This window comes from Centroberyx gerrardi, chromosome 14 (assembly GCF_048128805.1).
Source record: "Centroberyx gerrardi isolate f3 chromosome 14, fCenGer3.hap1.cur.20231027, whole genome shotgun sequence".
Lineage (NCBI taxonomy): Eukaryota > Metazoa > Chordata > Actinopteri > Beryciformes > Berycidae > Centroberyx > Centroberyx gerrardi.
In genome coordinates, this window is record NC_136010.1 from 8417382 (window position 1) to 8437152 (window position 19771).

General features: G+C 42.7%; 1 protein-coding gene across 1 annotated transcript; it reads left to right on the forward strand.

Moving 5' to 3' along the window:
* The first annotated feature begins 66 nt into the window (after positions 1 to 66).
* LOC139920212 (tumor necrosis factor receptor superfamily member 25) lies at positions 67 to 9356 on the forward strand. The gene is made up of 10 exons (XM_078288080.1): positions 67 to 475; positions 1281 to 1380; positions 1546 to 1689; positions 2750 to 2869; positions 3397 to 3427; positions 4039 to 4214; positions 4469 to 4636; positions 5134 to 5171; positions 5419 to 5527; positions 8486 to 9356. The coding sequence occupies exons 1-10, from the start codon at positions 461 to 463 to the stop codon at positions 8893 to 8895; spliced, it is 1311 nt and encodes a 436-aa protein (XP_078144206.1). The 5' UTR covers positions 67 to 460; the 3' UTR covers positions 8896 to 9356.
* The last annotated feature ends 10415 nt before the right edge of the window (positions 9357 to 19771 follow it).

Genomic DNA, 19771 nt, shown 5'->3' on the forward strand with positions numbered 1-19771 from the left:
TATTATCAAAGGTGCAGGGGAATTATAGGAAACAATCCCACAGAGGAACTTGCCTGCTGACGTATTCTTCATAACCACTAACAGCGGTGTGTCAGTGTGTGTGGGGAAGCCTGAGTGATCTGACTGAGTTTCCTGACACTCTTCTCTCCGCCTTTCTGAAGAACCGGCAGCCCTGACACTCACACACACACACACACACGCACACACACACTCATTCACAGGCTTCCTTTAACTCATCAGGGCAGTTTCTGTTCGGCTACAAAGGAAATTTACAAATGGCCTAACATTACATTACAATGCCTCAAACTGTAGGCTTGTTTTGTATTTGCCTGGTGATACTCTATTTTCTATTTATTCCATTTTTTGTTTTGATGGTTTGACTTGTTTGTTTCAAATGAGAGAAACAAACACTCATCTCAAGTTCATTGTTTAGTTACTCTAAGGCCTATATTATTCCAAAATGGGCTTTGTCTTGGTAAGTAATCCATTTATTTGAATCATATGTGTGTTTTATTTGATCAGGATATGTTGCTAATTTGGTTTTATGTGAGTAGAATTGAAATATGATGCATTGGTGCAGTCATTGTTATCATAATCATGGTGCTAGCATGAAAATGAACAAATGTATGTCTCGATATTTGGTAGATATGAATGGTTAAAGGGATTTGGTTTTCAGTGTTTGTTAATGGTTATGATTTTAAGGACATTTTCACTTGCTATATAATGTGTCATCTATTCTGTCACTTCCTCTATTGTTGAAAATGACTCAGATTCGCCTCCAACCAGTCGAGAATAGTACTGGAAGAGAGACATACTGTATATCTCAGTGTTGTGGCTTCAGTTTTTAAGAGGTAATGTTAAGGCTAAATGTGTAGTTTCTTATCAATGGCTGGGGGGAGTGGTAGTGTTGATAATCGGAGGCACTAAGCTATGTGTGAGTGGTGGGGTCTTGATTAAAATGTCTCTCTTTCACGGTCTTCCTGTGGCCTCTGTAGCCTCTGTAGCAAGGAGGCCACAGGAGGAGTGTCTGCACAAGGAGTGTCTGCACATTTAATAACTTGATGATGATATGACTGGCATAAAGTGAAATAGATCAAGACGTCTGCGCACTGAATTGAAGTCCGTTCGCATTTCATTCGGCTGCGTTTCCACCACAGCTGTCCTGGCCTGGCACCCAGGAACAGCTGTGGTGTGGAGTTGTCAGGGCGCAGATTCACCAGCAGGTTTCCCTCTGCATCCAGCACCTCAGATCAGCAAACCCAGTCTTTCGTTTCTGTTAGGTTTGCCCACTGATACTAGCCTTCCTTCCCATGGGACAGAGTTGTACTGAGGAGGTGTTGGAAAATAACAATAAAACATGTTGTCTGCAGTGCCCGCCTGGTAAGTTGAAACAAGGAACCAGGAGGAGCTGGCCTTGTGTTGACAAAGCTGTTTGAAGCCTTGCTATGCAGTTATATTGGAATCAACATGTTGAAATATTTCTGAATTTATCTAAATGCTGTAATTGTTTTCTGCACCCATTCGCGTTTTTCCACTGTTTTCCAGGCTATTATAATGTGGGAACCTGTGATGAGAAGACAACACAGAATGAGGAAACGTACAGATGTGAAAAATGTGTTGGGTCCACATTCACCAATATAGTAAACTTTGCAGAAAAATGCGAAAAATGTACCATTTGCGATGGAAATAGTAAGTATCCTGCTCAAATGTTATTCATTTGATAGGACGATAGAAACGCATTGCTATCGGCTTGTGGAATATTGTCCAACCTTTTGAAGGAAAATTCAAAAAATAAATAGGATTTAATTTGTATCTGTCAAAATAAGAAAACATTGATAGAAAAGAAATTGATCAGGTTTCCAGTACATTCTGTCTGTTTTGATGCCAAAAAAAAGCCCATCTTGGTGAAAATTAGCCTACTGCAGAATCAAAGAATAGCCTATTATTTTTGCACACAAATAATAGGCTATTCTTTGATTCTGCAAAGAAAAAGACCAGAAATATAACATTTAGGTTATTTGCAGTTGCATTTTCACTTCAAAGGGAAATACTATTGGATTTTAATTTGAAACGTGTCATTTCAGTGCCGTAGGACAGTTTGGTTTGTTTCAGTGAACATTCACTTCTGTTTCCCATAGCCTGAACAAGACAGAAGAGTTTTTCCCACCTCTCAGTCTGTCATGTCTGTATAATGTACAGCTCCATAGAGAATGAAATTGCAAAACAAATGGTAAATGTGACTGTGACAGTATCCAGGATGTTTTTGTATTTTCTGGTTGGGAAGTGACAGCAATACCATTAAATAAATCTTACTTGGATGTAAAATCTTTGATAAACATCATATATAGCTGCAAAAATGATATCCCATTCATTGTCAAAGTAGCAGTTTGAGGCTGTACATCTGTTATATCACAGAGTAGAGACTTTGTTCCATAATAGTAACATACGTGAATTCATAAATTGACTGGTATTCTCCTTTTAACTCCAGGTTGACTGGGCTCTTGGCTTAAAGCCCAGAGTTAATTAGCTCTTCTCTGGAGCAAGGTTAACATTCATTTTGCAGTAGAATTAAAGATTTTAGCTCTGTGCTAACTGAAGCAATGTGAAAACGGATTAAAATAATCCTTGAATCAGCTCATACTCTAGGACTAAGGATAACGCTGGACGTTAATGGACAGCATGAAAAGCTGCAGTCACCCTGTCAGGACTGTGGATTGAGAAAGAAACACTGTGTTTGGTTCGTCTGCAGGGGGACAGGTGGCAGAAAAGATCTGCTCCTACAAGAGTAACGCAGTGTGTACCTGCAAGGAGGGATACTTCAAAAAAACGCATAAAGGCACTGAACTGGAGTGCAGACAATGCTCTACACGTAAGCACAGTCTTAGTAGATCAGGATTCACAGCTGCCACATTTGTAACTGATTCATGTTCTGGCATTGGACATTGGAAGCTAAACAGTCTGAAAGTTTGGACACACATTTTTCTCTCTTTTTACTATTTTTCACATTTTAGATTAATAGTAAAGTCACCGAAACTATGAAATATCCCAAATGAAATTATGCAGTGACCAGAAAAGTGTTAAACAAATCAAAACTATCTTTTTATCCTTTAAAGTAGCCACCGTTTGCCTTGATGGAAAGGCAAAGGCTTTGGAAAGAAATGTATACATAGGCATCAACTTCACTATTTATATTTGTCTAAAACACACTTCAAGCATTTAAGCATAAGCCTTTAGATCAGAATGGCTTTAAGGTAATGGAAAACATAGTACATTCAATCAGGTGTGCATCCAAACTTTTGACTGGTAGTGTAATTGTGGATTTTCAGCATCACATTCATGTTTTGATTTGTTTTTTTGATGTAGAGAGGTGTTCGCATGGACAATGCTCTTACCCAGACTACAAGAAGAAATGCCTGTCCTGCCAAAGGTGTGACATCTTACCGTATGAGAGCCAAAACTCAACCGTGTTTAGATATTTAGTAGATATTTAGTAAGCCAACAGACCAGGCTCAGCTCTGTGCTCAGCTCTGCCTCATTCTGACAATATTTACTAAACATATAGTCATACAGATTTGACTACTTCACAAATCTGTATTCCTGTTAAAGTGATTCAGATAGAGCTAGAGAGTTAGTTGCACAGTAACGGTTTAACAGTTAAATGAAAAAAAAAACCACACAGCTCCTTTGATCCTATTTTTAAATGCCATTTAGTTTTGATCCAAAATGCGTTTTCTTTTTCTGATTTTGACATATTCAAAGCGAGCACGGCATGTATTCAGGTCAGGGGCTTGATGTCTTCCTGTCAGAGTGGAGGAAAGTTCTGCGATTCTGTTGTAAATTTCCAAACTTCCTTTCATACGTCTCTTAGATTCGCAGTTTTTGTTTTCTCATCAAGGCCCACCACCATTTAAAGTAGCATTTTTTTTAAAGTCCATATGACAGATCACACATATTAACAGATTAAGCGATCATATATAAATTGATAAATCTGTTGGCAAATTCGACTGTTTTCTATATTGGTCTCTACTTGTTTTTCAGGAAACTCTGTTTGCGACACTCAGAATGTCGGATGAACTGTGCAACTATTACACCTCCATCTCCATCTACATCTCAATCTACAGCTACAACTACAGCTACAACTACAGCTACAACTACAGCTACAGCTACAACGAGTAAATCACCAAATCCCGTTATGGATCCTTATCCAAGTAATTGTTAGTTCCCAATATGTATATAAAACAAGTAACAATTTGTCCTTTACCTAATGAGTGATTATGACTTTCCAATGATCCCCAAATTCACCTTGGGGATCATTAATGTTTCATCTTACCTTATCATATGTTTTAATTGTCAAAAGGGTTGCCATTGTTTTGTTTTGCTAATTCATTTTATGGCGCTCAGACAGCAGTATGTTAATGTTGATGCATGGTGAGGGTAACCCTGTTGCTTCCTCATCTCATGTCCACAGCAGACTACCATGTGGCCATGCTGATCCTCTTGGTGGTTCTGGTGTCCGTTCTGCTACTGGTCAGCCTGTGGTTCTTCACCAGGAACCAGGTCCTCCATCCAGACGGCTGCCACTGCTGGAGCACAGACAAAGACCTGGGGTTGCCTGCCAAGGACCCCAAATTCAATGGTAACATGATGACGACCGGCTGCATACCTGCATATCTCTACATACATTTTGGTGGGACTTGCCATCCGCTGGAGAGTTTAATAAGCATTTCTTTTAGCACGCATCACATTCAAGGCTTAAAGGCATTTTTTGCTACCCACTGGAGATAGGATGCTTTTTGTGGCAATAAATGTCTCGTTTTGTTTGTTTTTGCAATTTATTTTGCAATTTGCAACTACACTACACTTTCACAGTGTACAGTAATCATACCTCTTATCAGGCTAGTTATGTGGTTTGGATGCTGAATCTTTTTTCCTCTTAAATCACATCTGCTATTAATGCACAAACAGCTATACACAAGAATTAACAGAAGTATTTTTTTATGAAGTTAGACTTTGACAGTTCCGCAGAATCTGAGCAGAGATCCAAAGTGATGGTTTTTAATGTGCTTTCACACAGTTTAACCAGCTGAAGCAGGAAGCCGAGTGATAACATCTCTTTGTGTTTCCTCCTAACAGAACAACGGTGTCATCAAGCCAGCAGCCCAAACTCACTGGTTTGTGTGTTTTTCATGTGTTTTGTTGAGATAAAGATCCAGATTGGTGTTGTAATGTAGGTGGACAGTAAGACAAAAGGACATTAGAAAAACATAGTTGCAAAGATCATACCTAAATCACTTTGTAGCAGAATGTAACTATAACTGCAATAAATTATCAAAATGATTTCACACATCACTCTCCAAGACTTAGGAGAGTTGGCTGCCAGGAAGATTTTAACTTCTCTGTCTTGTTTTCCCTTTCAAGACATTCACCTTGCATGAAGAAACTCCCATGATGACTCTCTGTCAGAGTCCAGCCTCAGCAGAGCATTCAACCCACTTCTCTCCTCTGCTGCTGGACACCGGATACAAAGGTAAAACTCAGTAACTGCCGTCTGACTACTGCTGCACAGTATAGAGTTCGTGGCTTTCACTTTGGTCCATATATCAATTTGACGCCATAATTCCTCGACTCCAGCACCGGTGTTGGTGGATAGGTAACATACAGGAACTTCAGAGGCATTTCATTGATGATGTTTACGATCAAATGATGGACAAAAGCAAAACTATTTAAACTGGTTGTATATAACAAACCCCATATTCTTAGAGCGTAAGGGTGTCAAATACAGCATGTGTGCGTAGGTTTAAGAGATACCTATGACATATATGCATATGACATTTTGAATCGTTATCTGTTACTTTTCTTCGTCAGGAAATTGCATTGTGGTTTAATATAAAGATCTACTGCTCCCCCGGCAAAAGCTTTGCGCTGGAGTTAAAAAAAATCGAAAAGGAACTGAAATCGACTGAAATCGAAAAGGAACATTTGCACACTTAAAATCAATGCAGGTTTCACATTTATTGGCTAAGCTTTCAGTCTATAAGATGCTCTGATGAGGGTCTTGTAGGCCGGAAGCTTAGCCAGTAAATGTGAAACCTGCCCTGATTTAAGTGTGCAGATGTTCTTTTTCGATTTCATCGTATTGTGATTTAAAAAAAAATCAGCAATGGCACTTAAATGAACTGAGAAATGGCATGTTAAAATGGGTTTGAAGGCTTGTGGCTACTAGTAGCTACAACACCATGAACTACAGCGCTGAGCAACAAGATGAATGTGAAAATAGTCTAACGTTACACTCCCTCCATGCCGCTCCTTGTTGATCCTAATAAAGCTGCAGCACTACTTGCATGATGAGTTGATTTAGTCTTATTCCTTCTTTCTAACCAATTCCAAGTTCCATTTTTAATTAAAGGTAGAATTACAGGATCTAGGCTACTCATAAACTTGCGAATGTGGCCGGGCAATGTCGGTATCGCTCAACACTGTTTACCTAACTCTACCCACTAACTTCATTGAAAACTCGAAAGTGATGAGATTCTGATTCATGACAGGTCTAAATTTACGTCACAAATAGCCTGTATATTTGTTAACATGTTAGTTTGACAATATATTTATTTTTGGATTGGACTTAGCATTTAAATATCATAAATACTATAGCATTAAAAAAATCATTCCTGCAAGATTTCAATAAAACACATTTTATTTGGGCGCGGGCAAAATTTCCAGGCTCGGTGTTGTGGGTGGGCCGGACCCGCCTGCCTACAGCGCCGTGCCTGGAAGGTGGTGTCCCTACCCATCATGCCTCCCTGCTGACCCAGTCTTCTCATATAACACGCCAAGTCCCTTGTGGAGAAAAATGAAAAATGTCAAAGTGTGCCACTTTATCATACTATCTGTGTAGTGGTGTGATATCTTATGCTGCTGTGTTTTCAGAATCAGAGCAGCAGCCTTTTCATCTCCGCTCAGTCAGCACGTTACTTATCACCAATCAGCCATGTGGTGCACAGTGTGGAGGTGGAAACTGGGAAACTGGACGCCCTCACTTTTTCGCATCAGTCAGCATTTCAACCTTAGGGGAAATGGCAAATCAGATAGTGAAGAGCACTTGCTCTGCCTGTACCTTTTACCTCAGATGTATCTGCACCCTGCTTGTACATTATATTTGAATTCCTTTGAAATTACCCACATCTACGCGTGTTGAGGTGTTATTTGTAGACTCTAGGGTGTTTGAAATATTGACGTTGAAGCCACATAGATTTTCCAGTTTTTTTTTTTTTTGTCACCTTGTCACTCACTGGCTTTATCAGACTCTAATTTGACTTGCGGTTTGTTTGTTTAGTAATGTCTTCCTCGCCTGCTTACTTAGCAACTTGCATTTTTAGCTTTGAAGTGAACTGATATCACAGTTTGAGCTTGTTCTTGCGGGCAAATTTCTGAAATAGAATTTAAAAAAAACAACATTATTTATTATTTATTTTAACTTATTATTATTATAAGTTTTTAGGAACCTCTTGAGTACAAATTCAACTTCATTTCCAGGTATGTGTGGTGTCCTTTAAAAATGCATTACTCACTGTGGCTGAGCTAAAAAACCCCTTGTGGTAGTAGGACATTAAAGGTGCTACTGGCATTGTGGTGAAGTTTCTATGCTGTTTCTGTTACACAAGTTGGTGCTTTGTGATTTTCAACCTTTTACTGTATATGTGAGGGGGATTTCAGTAGACAGACAAAATAACAACTCAGTCCAGTCCAGTCAATCCAGACAAAAAACAACAGAGGGTTGTTTTACTCTTTTGGCACTACTATGTTCTGTCACTGATTCTTTGAACATTACAATCTAACAGAACTGAAAACAGCAATGTGTCCAACAGTATGTTCCATTTAAAGACAAATCCTGGAAAATACAGTGTATAATGTACATATTTTATACTCACTAAAGTGAATAGAATCATTAAGGATCTGATCCATTTTATTTGGAATGAAATCAGTGTAGAGCTGAGCTGCTGACACTTTGTCCACCCCACTAACTCTGCACAGTGTCTCAATCAACAATTTAACTTGGCTCTTGGAGTACAGGTTCCAAAGAAACGAGCCGAGAGACATAACTTGTCAAATTATAAAAACATGACAAAGTTTTTAACAAGCAAAAGAGGGAATGAAGCTCATTGTTTGTAGTTAAGAAGGCTGATTTCCCCAAAAGAACAGTTCAGGCACACTGCTGAAAAGGTCAAAAAGCCTTTGATATATGGGCTACGCCTACGCGTTTCAACTATACAGTTTTCACCAGGGCATGATGGAGACTGTATAGTTGGAATGCGTAGGTGTAGCCCATAATAAAGGCTTTTTAACCTTTTCAGCACATTGGACTATGAGTTTGAGATATCAGTCTGCATGCTCCTACAGCTTACCCTTTCAGAGAGCAGAGAGCAGGCATACATTTTCACATTGAACCTTTCTATCTGTTGAATCGCCTGTGCTTCTCTCCTCCCAGCCCCCAGACAAGAGAAGCAGTCAGAGCAGCTGCCTGCCACCGTCCTCTACGCCATCATTAAAGAGGTGCCCTTGCGTAGGTGGAAGGAGTTCCTGCGGCTGCTCTCGGTGACCGACCAGCAGCTGGAGCGGGCGGAGCTGGAGGCCGGCTCGTTCCTGGGCTCTCAGGAGAAGCAGTACCAGATGCTGAAGCTGTGGAGCCAGCGCCCCTCCGCAGCCCTGCACGACGTCTACTCGGCCCTGTGCTACATGGACTTGGCCGGCTGTGCCCAGCTGCTGCAGGAAAGCCTGGAGGAGCTGCAGTGGAAGACTAGAAGTGAGGATTCGCAGCCTGCAGAGATTGCGCACACTGTGGTTTCACTGGGGCAGCATGGGACAGTTGAGGTAGTGGCTGCGCTTAACGAGGTGTGAAACGTGTCTTGAAGGTATTGTACAATGAGAGAAACAATGCATAGGACTAGAAGCTTCAAGCTCCCAGGAATGACATTACTGTACTCTACTGTATGGTACAACCACAAAAAACATCACTGGATTCTGGATAAAGGGAGATCTACTGCTCACCAGGACAAAGCTTTGTTAAAGTGCTGGAGTTAAAAAGCACTGAAATCCGCACACTTAAACCAATGCAGGTTTCACATTTATTGGCTAAGCTTGCAGTCTATGAGATGCTCTGATGAAGGTCTTATAGACTGGAAACTTAGCCAGTAAATGTGAAACCTGCATTGATTTAAGGGTGGTTGTTTCTTTTCGATTTCATTGCATCGTGGTTTAAAAAACATCAGCAATGGCACTTAAATTAACTGAGAAATAGCATGTTAAAATGGGTTTGAAGGGCTACATTTCTGGCTGTGACAATGCTACAAATGACCTATGGCTGAATAATAGAGATATCATAAATTTCAACCATCTACCTAAGACTTGATCGCATTATGGAGCACTATGGAGATCTTCATATGTCCAGCTGTCATTGGACTATTTTGCAGAATGTACATACAGCACATGATGGATTGGTTGCAGTGTCAGAACTGGAGCTGGCAGGATTAAGTGCCTTCCTCAAGGGCACATGATAGTAGTGTAGTGTCTTTAAGAAGGACATCAGGCTCAGCTGACAGTTGGGCAGCACTCTAGTAACCTGGGTGGTGAAAGTGAATATCACTCCCCGTCTCTCAACAGCTACTGTCAAAATGCCTTTGCACAGGCTACTTAACCCTCAACTTCCCTGGAGGGCTGTGGTTTTGCTAGTGCCCAGATGTGTAAGAATGATAAGCAAAGAGGTGCCGAAAAGGAGCTTGTGCTCTCAGCACAGTTCCCCTGTATGAATAATACATAAATAAATAAATAAATAAATAAATAAATAAGATTAGTTTATCACCAGAAACCCAGAGCAGTATGGATTACATGGTATATCCCATTTTCTGGTTCTGCTGGTGGAAGCTAGAGCTTTCTGCTCTTTCAACATCCAACCAGTGAAAGTGAAGACTTGAGTTTCAGTTTGAGTATTTAAACTATGAGAACATTTCGGTGCACTTCTTTGATTTTTGAGCAGCTTGTCGTCACTACAGATTATCTTCACTATGTCTGGCACCTCCTGCATGTCTTCTGATACTTTGGCCAACTGCAACATGAAAGTCTAGCATAACATCTCGGCCAGTCAGCCAGTCACTCATTCATTCACGTATGCACCGCCACAAGGGAAGACGAGTGAAATCCCCACAGGTTGTCAGACTTTCAGTTTCCTCCAGATAGATGATGTAGGAGGTTTAACGGACTGGCTCACAGTCCCTGGGCCTTGTTTCCTCACCACTCATATATTCCATCCAAACTGATGGCCTCTCTGTTGTGGTGTTAGAGTATCTCACTTTGAGAGTTTTAATTACTGTCAATATAATACTTGGACACTTCAAGTAATATTGTTTTTGATTAATTAATTTGTACATGAAATGTTGGCCTGTGTTTTCTGTTATTGATTCCAGAGAGATATGCCATTGTGTATTTAATGAAATGTTTGGTAACACTTTATTTGGATGGTCCAATGTTGATACTCAGGTTACAAAAAGTGTTACTTGCTTATTTGCTGCATCTCCACAGACTATGTAACTTTAACCCCATTTTTAAGCCCAAACCCAACCCTAAGATTAACCCTAGCCTAGACATTCAATATCTATAAAAAACGTTTTGACCTTTTTCTGAATCCACTTATGGACACTTGCATACTTTTGATGACCACAACTAGCTCAATGGGTAGACCAAGGTACTAACACTGGCAGTTTTAGGGATTTGAATCCCGCTGGGGCCACCTGTGTTAAAATTGTATGGACTCTTGGTACTGTAAGACGCCTTGGGTAAAAGCGTCCACCAAATGTCATACGTCATGTGTGAATAAAAAGTTGTTGGCCACAAGATGGGAGTGTTGTCCGAGTGTGTGAAGTGCAGCTGCTGGTGTCTAGTCGTCAACACACAACTTGTTCCCCATACAAAGAAAATGTAGGCTCGGCTACGTGCTTGACTAGCTTTTATCCTTGAGGTGGATTAGACCAATCTCATGAATTGCAAATTCTCCTTGAACACAAAGAACGGTGCCCACAGCTGCCCCGCATTGTCCATCCTGCTGCAGTGCTACTGACTCATAGATCCCATAGGCTACCTACATTTCTAAGAGACAACCTACATTTCTAAGAATGTGTTTTTATATGTAGATGACATTCACATTCATGACATTCATATTTTGCGTGGCCAAAATAAAATGTGGATATAGTGTTGTCTACAGCGCACAGAAAGAACTGTTTCCAGTGTCCAAAATTTCAAACGAATGTCATGTACATGTACAAATACTTTTTGGCCAATTTTGTTACAGTTATCATCAAAAATCTTTTTTTTTTTTTTTAAATCATCAAAAATTTTAATTAATAACGTAGCCTTTTAATTAATAACGTAGGCTAAGGGATTTCCCAGGCTCAATATTCTCACTTCCTTTCTACTACTTTAAGATTTCTTTGCCATATTTGAGGTACAAAGGTACAGATACAGATAAGAAATATAGTGAAAGTTCAGGAAATGTATTTCAGGTTTGCATACAAACACTCTGTACCACGTTTGATAAAGACGTAGAACATCTGTTTACTATTTAAATGTCCCTCTGAGTTTCTCGCTTTCAATTTAAAAGTATTCCCGAAAGTAATTAATCCTCTAATTCTTCACAAGGATTTGTAATCAGAATACATTCATTCTTAGATAACGGAATACAGTTACATTTTTGGAGGCTACTTCGAATGTGAATCACCGTTTTTTTACTATGTTTTAATGCGAGTAGTGAAAAGTTGTGAAACAATGAGTAATGTAACATTCTGCAAGTCTTTGGTTTATTGTTTAACTTCATTTGTTGAAGTGAGGCAGCGTTCTTATCTGCTTCCGATGGGCTCGAGCGCTAGTGGTTTCCACTGGCAACCAGACCCATGCTCAAGAGAACAACAGGTCCACGCAGCGCTCGCGCACCAAAACACATCCCGGACAACTTCAGGAAAGGATAACGAACGAAGTTAACGTTATGTGAAGGTTATGGTTTGTTTTTATCACGTTGCTATGTTATTACACCTGTTAAACTTTTACTTGGCTGCAGCTTTGTTGTATGAGCGGACAGTGTTGTCTTGGTAGCTCTCAGCCGAGCCGAGGGCTATTGAATTACCAAAATGGGGCACAGGTTTTCTGTTCTCGGTCTCAGGAAGTTCAATAGCAGAAAATGAACTGACACCATCTCCTGATAAGCTGTTTCCTAGTTGGAATTCAGAATTAAAAAGTCGTATTTTGTTTTTGCTCGATCCAGTAGTCAAGCTGGCAACAAAAGCCACAACAGAAACAGGAGCAGGTAAGTGAAACATGGGGCAGAGAAAGAAAGTAATCCTCTGACACAGGGGGGATATTAGGTCTTCAGTATGTTGTATGTTGATCCGGGGGAAAGAGTTTCCTCATAAATCTGACCATGCTAAAATAATATTCCTAATCAGGTCAATTACTTAAATGTATGCTATAATAACGGCACACAATATTCCTAATTACTGCAGGCTAATTCCTAAAATGTCAATATTTCAATATTTAATCAATATTTGATAAGGCTTTACTACTATGCCTTGCAAAAATATGTTTAAATTTTGGATTATGATCATATTGCACACTCATGCAGTGCTTTCCAGTTCTCATATTGAGACTTGCACTGATATGTACAGTGTTGATAATTTCCCTTTATCCTCATATCTTGCTCTTTCTTTAACAGTGAGCCGGCATCTATGTTGACCTCACTGTGAGCAGCTGGAGAGAGAGCGAGGAGGCCCGCTGCCTGACCATGACCGCTCTCGTTCGACCCGGAGCCGCCGTTTCTGAGCTGTGCAAGGACGGAGACAAGCTCCTCCAGGCTGGAGAGCTGGGGAGGGCTACGTCCCTCTACACCTCCGCCTTCAGGACTCATGCCGCCTCCACTGTGTCCCACATGCGAGGCCTGGAGAAGTGCAGCCTGGGTAGGGTGATCTCCACGCTAGAGGGTTGGCTTGACCTCGATGGGGAGAACCAGGCTGCTGAGGGCCTTAACAAAGGCCTGGCAGCTGTGTTTCTATCCACGCTCAGCCCCAACAACATGTCAGCCACCATTTTCAAAATGGAGTCTCTCCTTCAGAGTGGCAGGCACGGCTGCGAGGAGATTTTCACCCGCTGCACGGCTCTGCTCGACGGGAAGCGAAGCCCTCATCCGGAAGGTTCGACGCGTGCGGTGCTGGAACTGACTCGCGCCCTGGCCTGCTTGTTCTCAGAGCCTCAAACTAACAAGGGGCTCAAGCTTTACCTCAAAGCTTACCAGAACAACAAAGCTGAAACTGTCACACTGGTGAAGAGCAGACAAGCTCAGCACCTGCCCAAAATAGTGAAGGCTTTTTCAGACCAAATATTGCAACTACACCACTCTGCAATGTCTGACAATGAGTTGAGAACAAACGAGGATGATAAGATAGGCCTAGAGTCTTCGTCTAAATTGATTGAGTTTCTGTTGGCTGTCTCACCAGGAGACAGAGAAGTGCAAGAACTTCAAGCAGCACATTTGTTTTTGACGGGCAGGTTTGGGGAGAGTGCGGAGGCATACGCTGTTGTCTTGCAACATAGTCATTCTCAGCTAAAGACAGATAGTAGTATAGACAAGCCAGTCCAAGAGACACCAGAGAGGAGAGCCAGGCTCTTAACCAGTAGAGCAGCTGCTTGCTTCTCAGCAGGCGGGCGAGCTGCGGAGGCATGCAGAGACCTGGGGGAGGCGTTCGAGACCCACCCTGCCACTGCCCGGATGCATTTCCAGAAGCTCTTCACAGACCACGGCACAGGAGGGGCTGCTCGCAACCATCTTCGCCAGCAGGCAGAGAGAGGCCTGTCCGGCTACAGGGAGAGGGTCCTCGTCCGTCCAGACCTTCGGTCCACCGAAGGAGTCGAGCTCCTGGATCCTGCGATCACTCAGTTACGGACTCTGTGCCACTTGGAGCCGGATGGGGGAGGCAGAGAGCTGCGAGTTCGGCTGGCCGACTGCCTCCTCCTCCGAGGGGAACACAGAGAGGCCCTCTCCATCTGCAGCCAGCTAGCCGCCGCCCCAGGACAGCAGAGTTACCAGAACACAGTGCAGGTGCTTCGCGGCTACGCTCGACTTCTCTCTGACGACCACAAGGGGGCGTTGGAAGACTTCCAGGCCGTGATAGAGCACAGCGCCCCCCATCCATCCAGCTGTGTGCGGGCGCTCTGTGGCAGGGGCCTCCTCCGCATGATGAGCGGCTCACACTACCTCACGGCTCTGGACTACGTGACGGCCAGCAGGCTGCAGCCTCAGGACACGGCGCTGACGGTGCGCTGCCTGGTGCCGTGGAACTGCCGAGGGCTGCTGTTTACTGTTTTACTGGAGCAGGGAAGAGTCATGCTGGAGGGGAGCAGAGAGCACAGATCCAGCTCCAGTGCCAGCGAAAACTCCCAGGAGCACAAGCAGGGGGATCAACTACCGGCCCCACCAAAGAGAGACAGCAACAGAGCGGGGTACAACACATTTTAGTCTCACACATACCAACTGGCATGTTACCTAGCCAAACTCTAACATTTTCAAAGTTGTTTTCTTTTTAGACTCTCGGTTATAGTTCATCTTACTAAAATTACAAATTACATTTTACAGTATGATCTTTGTTCTAGTGACAATCCTCAATGAATGAATACATGAAGTGGTGTTTTTTCCTGTCTGTGCATTAGGACTCCTGGTGGTGTCCACTCCCTGGCTGTGCTGCTGATGGAGCTCCAGCCCAGTGCCGACGGGCCTCAGATCCTGGCGGCGGATGCCTTGTACCAGCTCGGCCGGGTGGAGGAGGCCTACCGGCTACTGCTGGCCATCGGACCCGCCACCCCCCGCGCGCCCATCCTGGCACGCCTCGCCCTGCTGCAGCTGCATCGGGGCTTCCTTTACGATGCCAATCAGGTAGGTATGTGTAGGGCTACAAAGCCAAAGGGCAGTAACTGCATAAGAGCAAGACGGAGTGAACCTGAGAAAAATACTTCATTATCTTCATGTGAGTGAGTGAGTGAGTCAAGATAGACCCCATGAAATGGCATCTTTACTTCCTTGATTTGATGTATTTTCTGTTGAACCAGGATGTTGGGGTGGACATAACACAGTGAGGGATCATTCAAAAGTCTAAACTAATGAATGACTGATATTCCATTGGTTTAGAGAAAGAGAGAAAAGGCTTTATTTGATGGGAGACTGTTAAAAAATCTGTGATGGTTTTATTGGTTGGAATTTTTATTTACGCCTACTAGTGCAGCATGAGGTCTCATTAAATATACTCTGTTTTCCAGCAAGTTAAAGTAATGGGAGTTCATTTCATGGGGACTTTAATATCTCTATCCCCTAACTTTTACAGCATTTAGAGTTCATTCCTGTCCGTTTTCCCCCCAGCTGCTGAAAAAGCTGATCCAGTGTGGCGACACCAGCTGCTTGCGCCCCCTGTTGGCCGTGGCACATCAGAAGGACCGGGCCCTGCTGCAGGGACACTGCCACTCCGCCTCCAAACGCATCCTGGAGGGCGCGAAGGAGGAGAGCGCGCTCAGGGAGGCTGTGGCTTATCTCTCCATCGCTATCATGGCCTCTGGTGATTAGACTCTGGTTAATGAGATATTGATGTTTCTTAATGGTTCGATTCTCATTCAGGCTTCGCTATTCAGGCTTCATCCTTCTTCTTTTTAATGAATGTGGGTAATATTGTCATCAGTATATGTTTTAATGTGATCTAGATAGGAGGAATGGGTTAGAGAGATAAAGAGTAGGGGGGGCACAGAACAGAATCTTTTGATACTGAACACAAGGCAGGTAGATTCACTATATAGTATTTAACTACTAATCAAGCAAACTAAGCAGTAAAATGTCAATGTCTGTGTGCAACAATGGCACGTGCAAGGTGAATGTTTTGCAGTAACCATGTAATCACCTTGTAATAGCCATTTTATACACAACAAAATGACTCTGTGGAAACAAATATATACAGCTAAACTGGGTAATTAGATTGGAGATTACTGCTTGTTTCTGTAGAAAGATGGAAATAGCCAATAATACAGGATACAGGATAGGATCACTCAAATTTGATATTTCTGTAGGTGGCGAGGCAGCAGACTCCTTGCTGGAGAGAGCGAGGTGTTATGCTTTGCTGGGTCAACGAAAGACAGCCATCTTTGATTTCAGTGCCATTCTCAAGGAGCGCCCGAACCACATACAGGCCCTCTGTGGAAGAGGCTTCACCTATCTCATGCTGAACCAGCAAAAGGTATTCTCCCTTTAAAATGTTGTAAAAATGTATCATAGCTCAGAGCTTGTACCTGCTGTTTTTAGACAAAAATTTGAACTTCAATATTCAGAAATCATGTTACGTGACATCACTAAACTGCACACAGCATCATCAAACACACATCAAACACCTCATGTTTACCAACCTGTGATCGCTTTACACCAAAGGATACCAAAGGGACGAGAGAGGCAAAAGGTCTAACTTTGGTGACTCCAGTTTTCTCTGGACATAGCGTTCGCTCACTGCTGTGTAGAAGAGAGTTTGTATTTCGCGCTTAAGTTTCAATTCATCACTCCCTGTGGACAGAGAAGTGTCCATACCCGACACCAGAATTTAATTTGGGCAAATAGGGCGAATCTGCAGAATCTCAATCGGGGGGATGGGATGCTCCTCTCTCTATTGCAACCAAACTTTGTGATTTAGGCTGATAAGACACATGTATTTTTAAAATATTGCCTAGTGCAGCTTTAAAGGTGATGTGCATTATCCATTTAAATGTGATTGTCAAACTGCCTTTTTCCCCCACAGGAATGCACTCAGGATGTCCTGGCAGCGCTTCAGATAAGCACTGATATAGTCACCAAAGACATCCTGTCACTCAAGGACAAGGCACGGAAACTGGTGTGCGATTGGCTGCAGCAGTACTGCCGCACCAATCTGTCGGAGATCCTGGTCGCGAACGCCGTCCCCTGCCACGAAGAGCAGCTCAGAGAGGCTTTCATAATTGGTGGAGCTCTTATGAGGACCGACTGCAGAGACCCCAGATGGCATCTCCTCTATGTAGACATACTCTTAGCCAAAGGTGAGATGGGAACCCCTGCCAAAAATTGCTGCTTGAATTCTCAGTATGATCCTTGATGTTACTGGACCTGGTCTGCCTAGGAGCAGAGTTGGGCAAGTTACTCGGAATTACTTATTACTCATTTAACAAGTAATCACATTACTTTACTACTTTAAATTTTATGTTAATCTTTTTTAATTATTTAACAGGAGCAGTAATTAGTTACATTACTCGTTACATTACTTTCTGTTTTGTTGGCAGTAGGCACTTGGGCAGGTCTTTGTAGGCACCGGCGGGTTATTTTTCCCTGAGTTTCACATTGCTGTGTTGCCGTATTAGATGCTTTGATAAATTGGATGTTGTGTTTTTCACTGTGAAAAGTGTTGTGCTGCCCACACAACATTTAGGCCAACAACGGACGATAGGCCTAATGTTCTTTGCATCCTTGACTGAGATAAATTCAAAGTAATGGGATTACTTCCAGTTGCTGAAAGTCGCTCTGCGTCTCACCCTCACCCTCCATCGTTGGTTTTGCTTTATCAGCTAATAGCCAACGTAAACCTGCCCGCGCATGTCCTTAAGATACCTACAATGAAAAAAAAAAAAGGAAAGAAAAGAACATTTTGAAGGGGGAATTAAAGTATAACAGTGTGTTACTAGGATTAGTAACTGCAACGTAATTACAGAATTTGAAATTGTAATCCCTTACACTACTCGTTACTGAAAAAAGTAAACACATTACCGCCCAACACTTCTTTGGAGAGTATGGATTGTACTGTATGATGGTTCCACTTCGGTAACAAGAACCACTGTGTCCGGTGCTCTAAATGCACAGTGACCCTTCTTCCTGCTGCTATGATCCGTCTGCTCCAGGTGGGGTTAAGGCAGCAGGCGCTCACCTGAGCCAGGTGTTTGGCCAGGAGCCCCGGGAGGCGGTGGCACAGGCCCGGGTCGGGGTGGTGGAGGCCTGGCAGCAGAACTACCGCGGGGCGGCTCGCAGACTCAGCAAACTGGCTGAGAAAGATCCTTCCACTCTGGACTTCCTGCTGGCCCTGATCCCTCTCAGTCACCGGAAACGCACGGCACAGGTAAGACTAGGTGCTGGCGTCCCAGTTTCACTATTTACAGTGTCATCTAGTTTCTGTAATCCAATCCAGTTGTGTCTTGGCTTGGTATCTTGATTTTTTGTTGTTGTTTGTATGTCTCTTTTATTTGTTTTGAGGTGAGGTGTTTTTATAAGCCCCTGAAGGTGAAATAGGTGAGAAATAGGTCAAATTTTTCAGATTCACATAAAAGCACTAAAATTGGTATACGTGCACAGTTCAATGCCCTGCACCATGATTCCTATTGGCCCCTGCAGCGTTTTTTATTCTGCCATTACCAGCAAATGGGTTTTCCCCTATATCTGCTGAGCTGACCATGATGGGATTGAAAAAATGTGCATAGACCTTAGTTTGTTCTGAGGGACAGGGAAAAGAATGATGCAAACGAAAACATCATAAACTGTTCATATCAAAATATAATGGCAAATTCAATACTACCATTTTTGCCGTTTTGCCATCTTGGACAGTCAAATACAGAAATCCAAGAAATACATTTCCCCTCGACAGTGCAAGGACTTTTATGATTAAACTGGGAACAGATTATTGAAAATGAATCCCTGGCTTTGTTAGAAAGCTATATATTTTTTTGGTGTTCGTCCTTCATTCTCCTCCACATTGACAGAGAGCTGTGCTCTTGAGTGATGCTCTTAAGCCCCAGGCATTCTGTCTCAGGGCCACATTCTTATTTCACCTGCACAATATATTCATTTCATCTCTTCTCTCTGTTTCTTATCATCAGATTTTATCACGGTGTCTTCTTATATCAATTCTTTTGCCACTCTGCAAACTAAATGAAAAACATAATTTAAAAAGTAAAGTAAAAAAAAACTGCATTGACACCTTCATCAATTTCTATTCCCGTGGTTACTGTGATCTTTTTACGTCAGTGTGACCTGTGTAACCTTTTTACGGCTGCTAAATGAACACAATGCAGCACAGTGCTGCTGTCTTTATGAGTTATTTGATTCTCAAGGTAGGAGACCCTCTCCCATCTGATGAACATGTGTCATATTCTTATAATCAACATAACAGGAAAGTCAGAAAAGATGTAAAAAATGCATGCTGTATCATGATTTCAGAAAGAGACTACAGAGAGAAAATCGATCAACAATTTTGAGACAATACAAGACAGGGCAACAGTATCTTACTATCATCTCACTAATGTACTGTAGGTGTGGAGCATTTATACAAATAAATATATGAATTGCTTATGAATCTAATTGCATGTGTGTACTGTACTAGGCAGCAGCTCAGGAGGCCAGCACTGTGTCGTCAAGTGGCCACTGGGATCAGGCCCTCACACTCCTGACTGTGGCAGTGCAAGCAATGGGAAACCATAAACTCCAGTACCTCCGTCAGCGGGCCGCCTGCCTCGCCCAGCTGGGCTTACATGAGCGGGCCATAGCCGACCTGGACCGAGTCATCCAGAACCACGGGGGGTCCGACTCCAGCTGCTCTGACGACCCCCAGGTCTGGGCTGAGGACTTGTGTCGGCGAGGCCGCAGCCTGGTGCTGAGCTCCAGAGAGGGGCCGGCTCTGGAGGACTTCAGCCGGGCCCTGGA

Coding starts and splice junctions, on each gene's coding strand:
- LOC139920212 (XM_078288080.1), top strand. Junction 4,637..5,133: donor CAAGGACCCCAAATTCAATG/GTAACATGATGA, acceptor TCCTCCTAACAG/AACAACGGTGTCATCAAGCC. Junction 5,172..5,418: donor CCAGCAGCCCAAACTCACTG/GTTTGTGTGTTT, acceptor TTCCCTTTCAAG/ACATTCACCTTGCATGAAGA.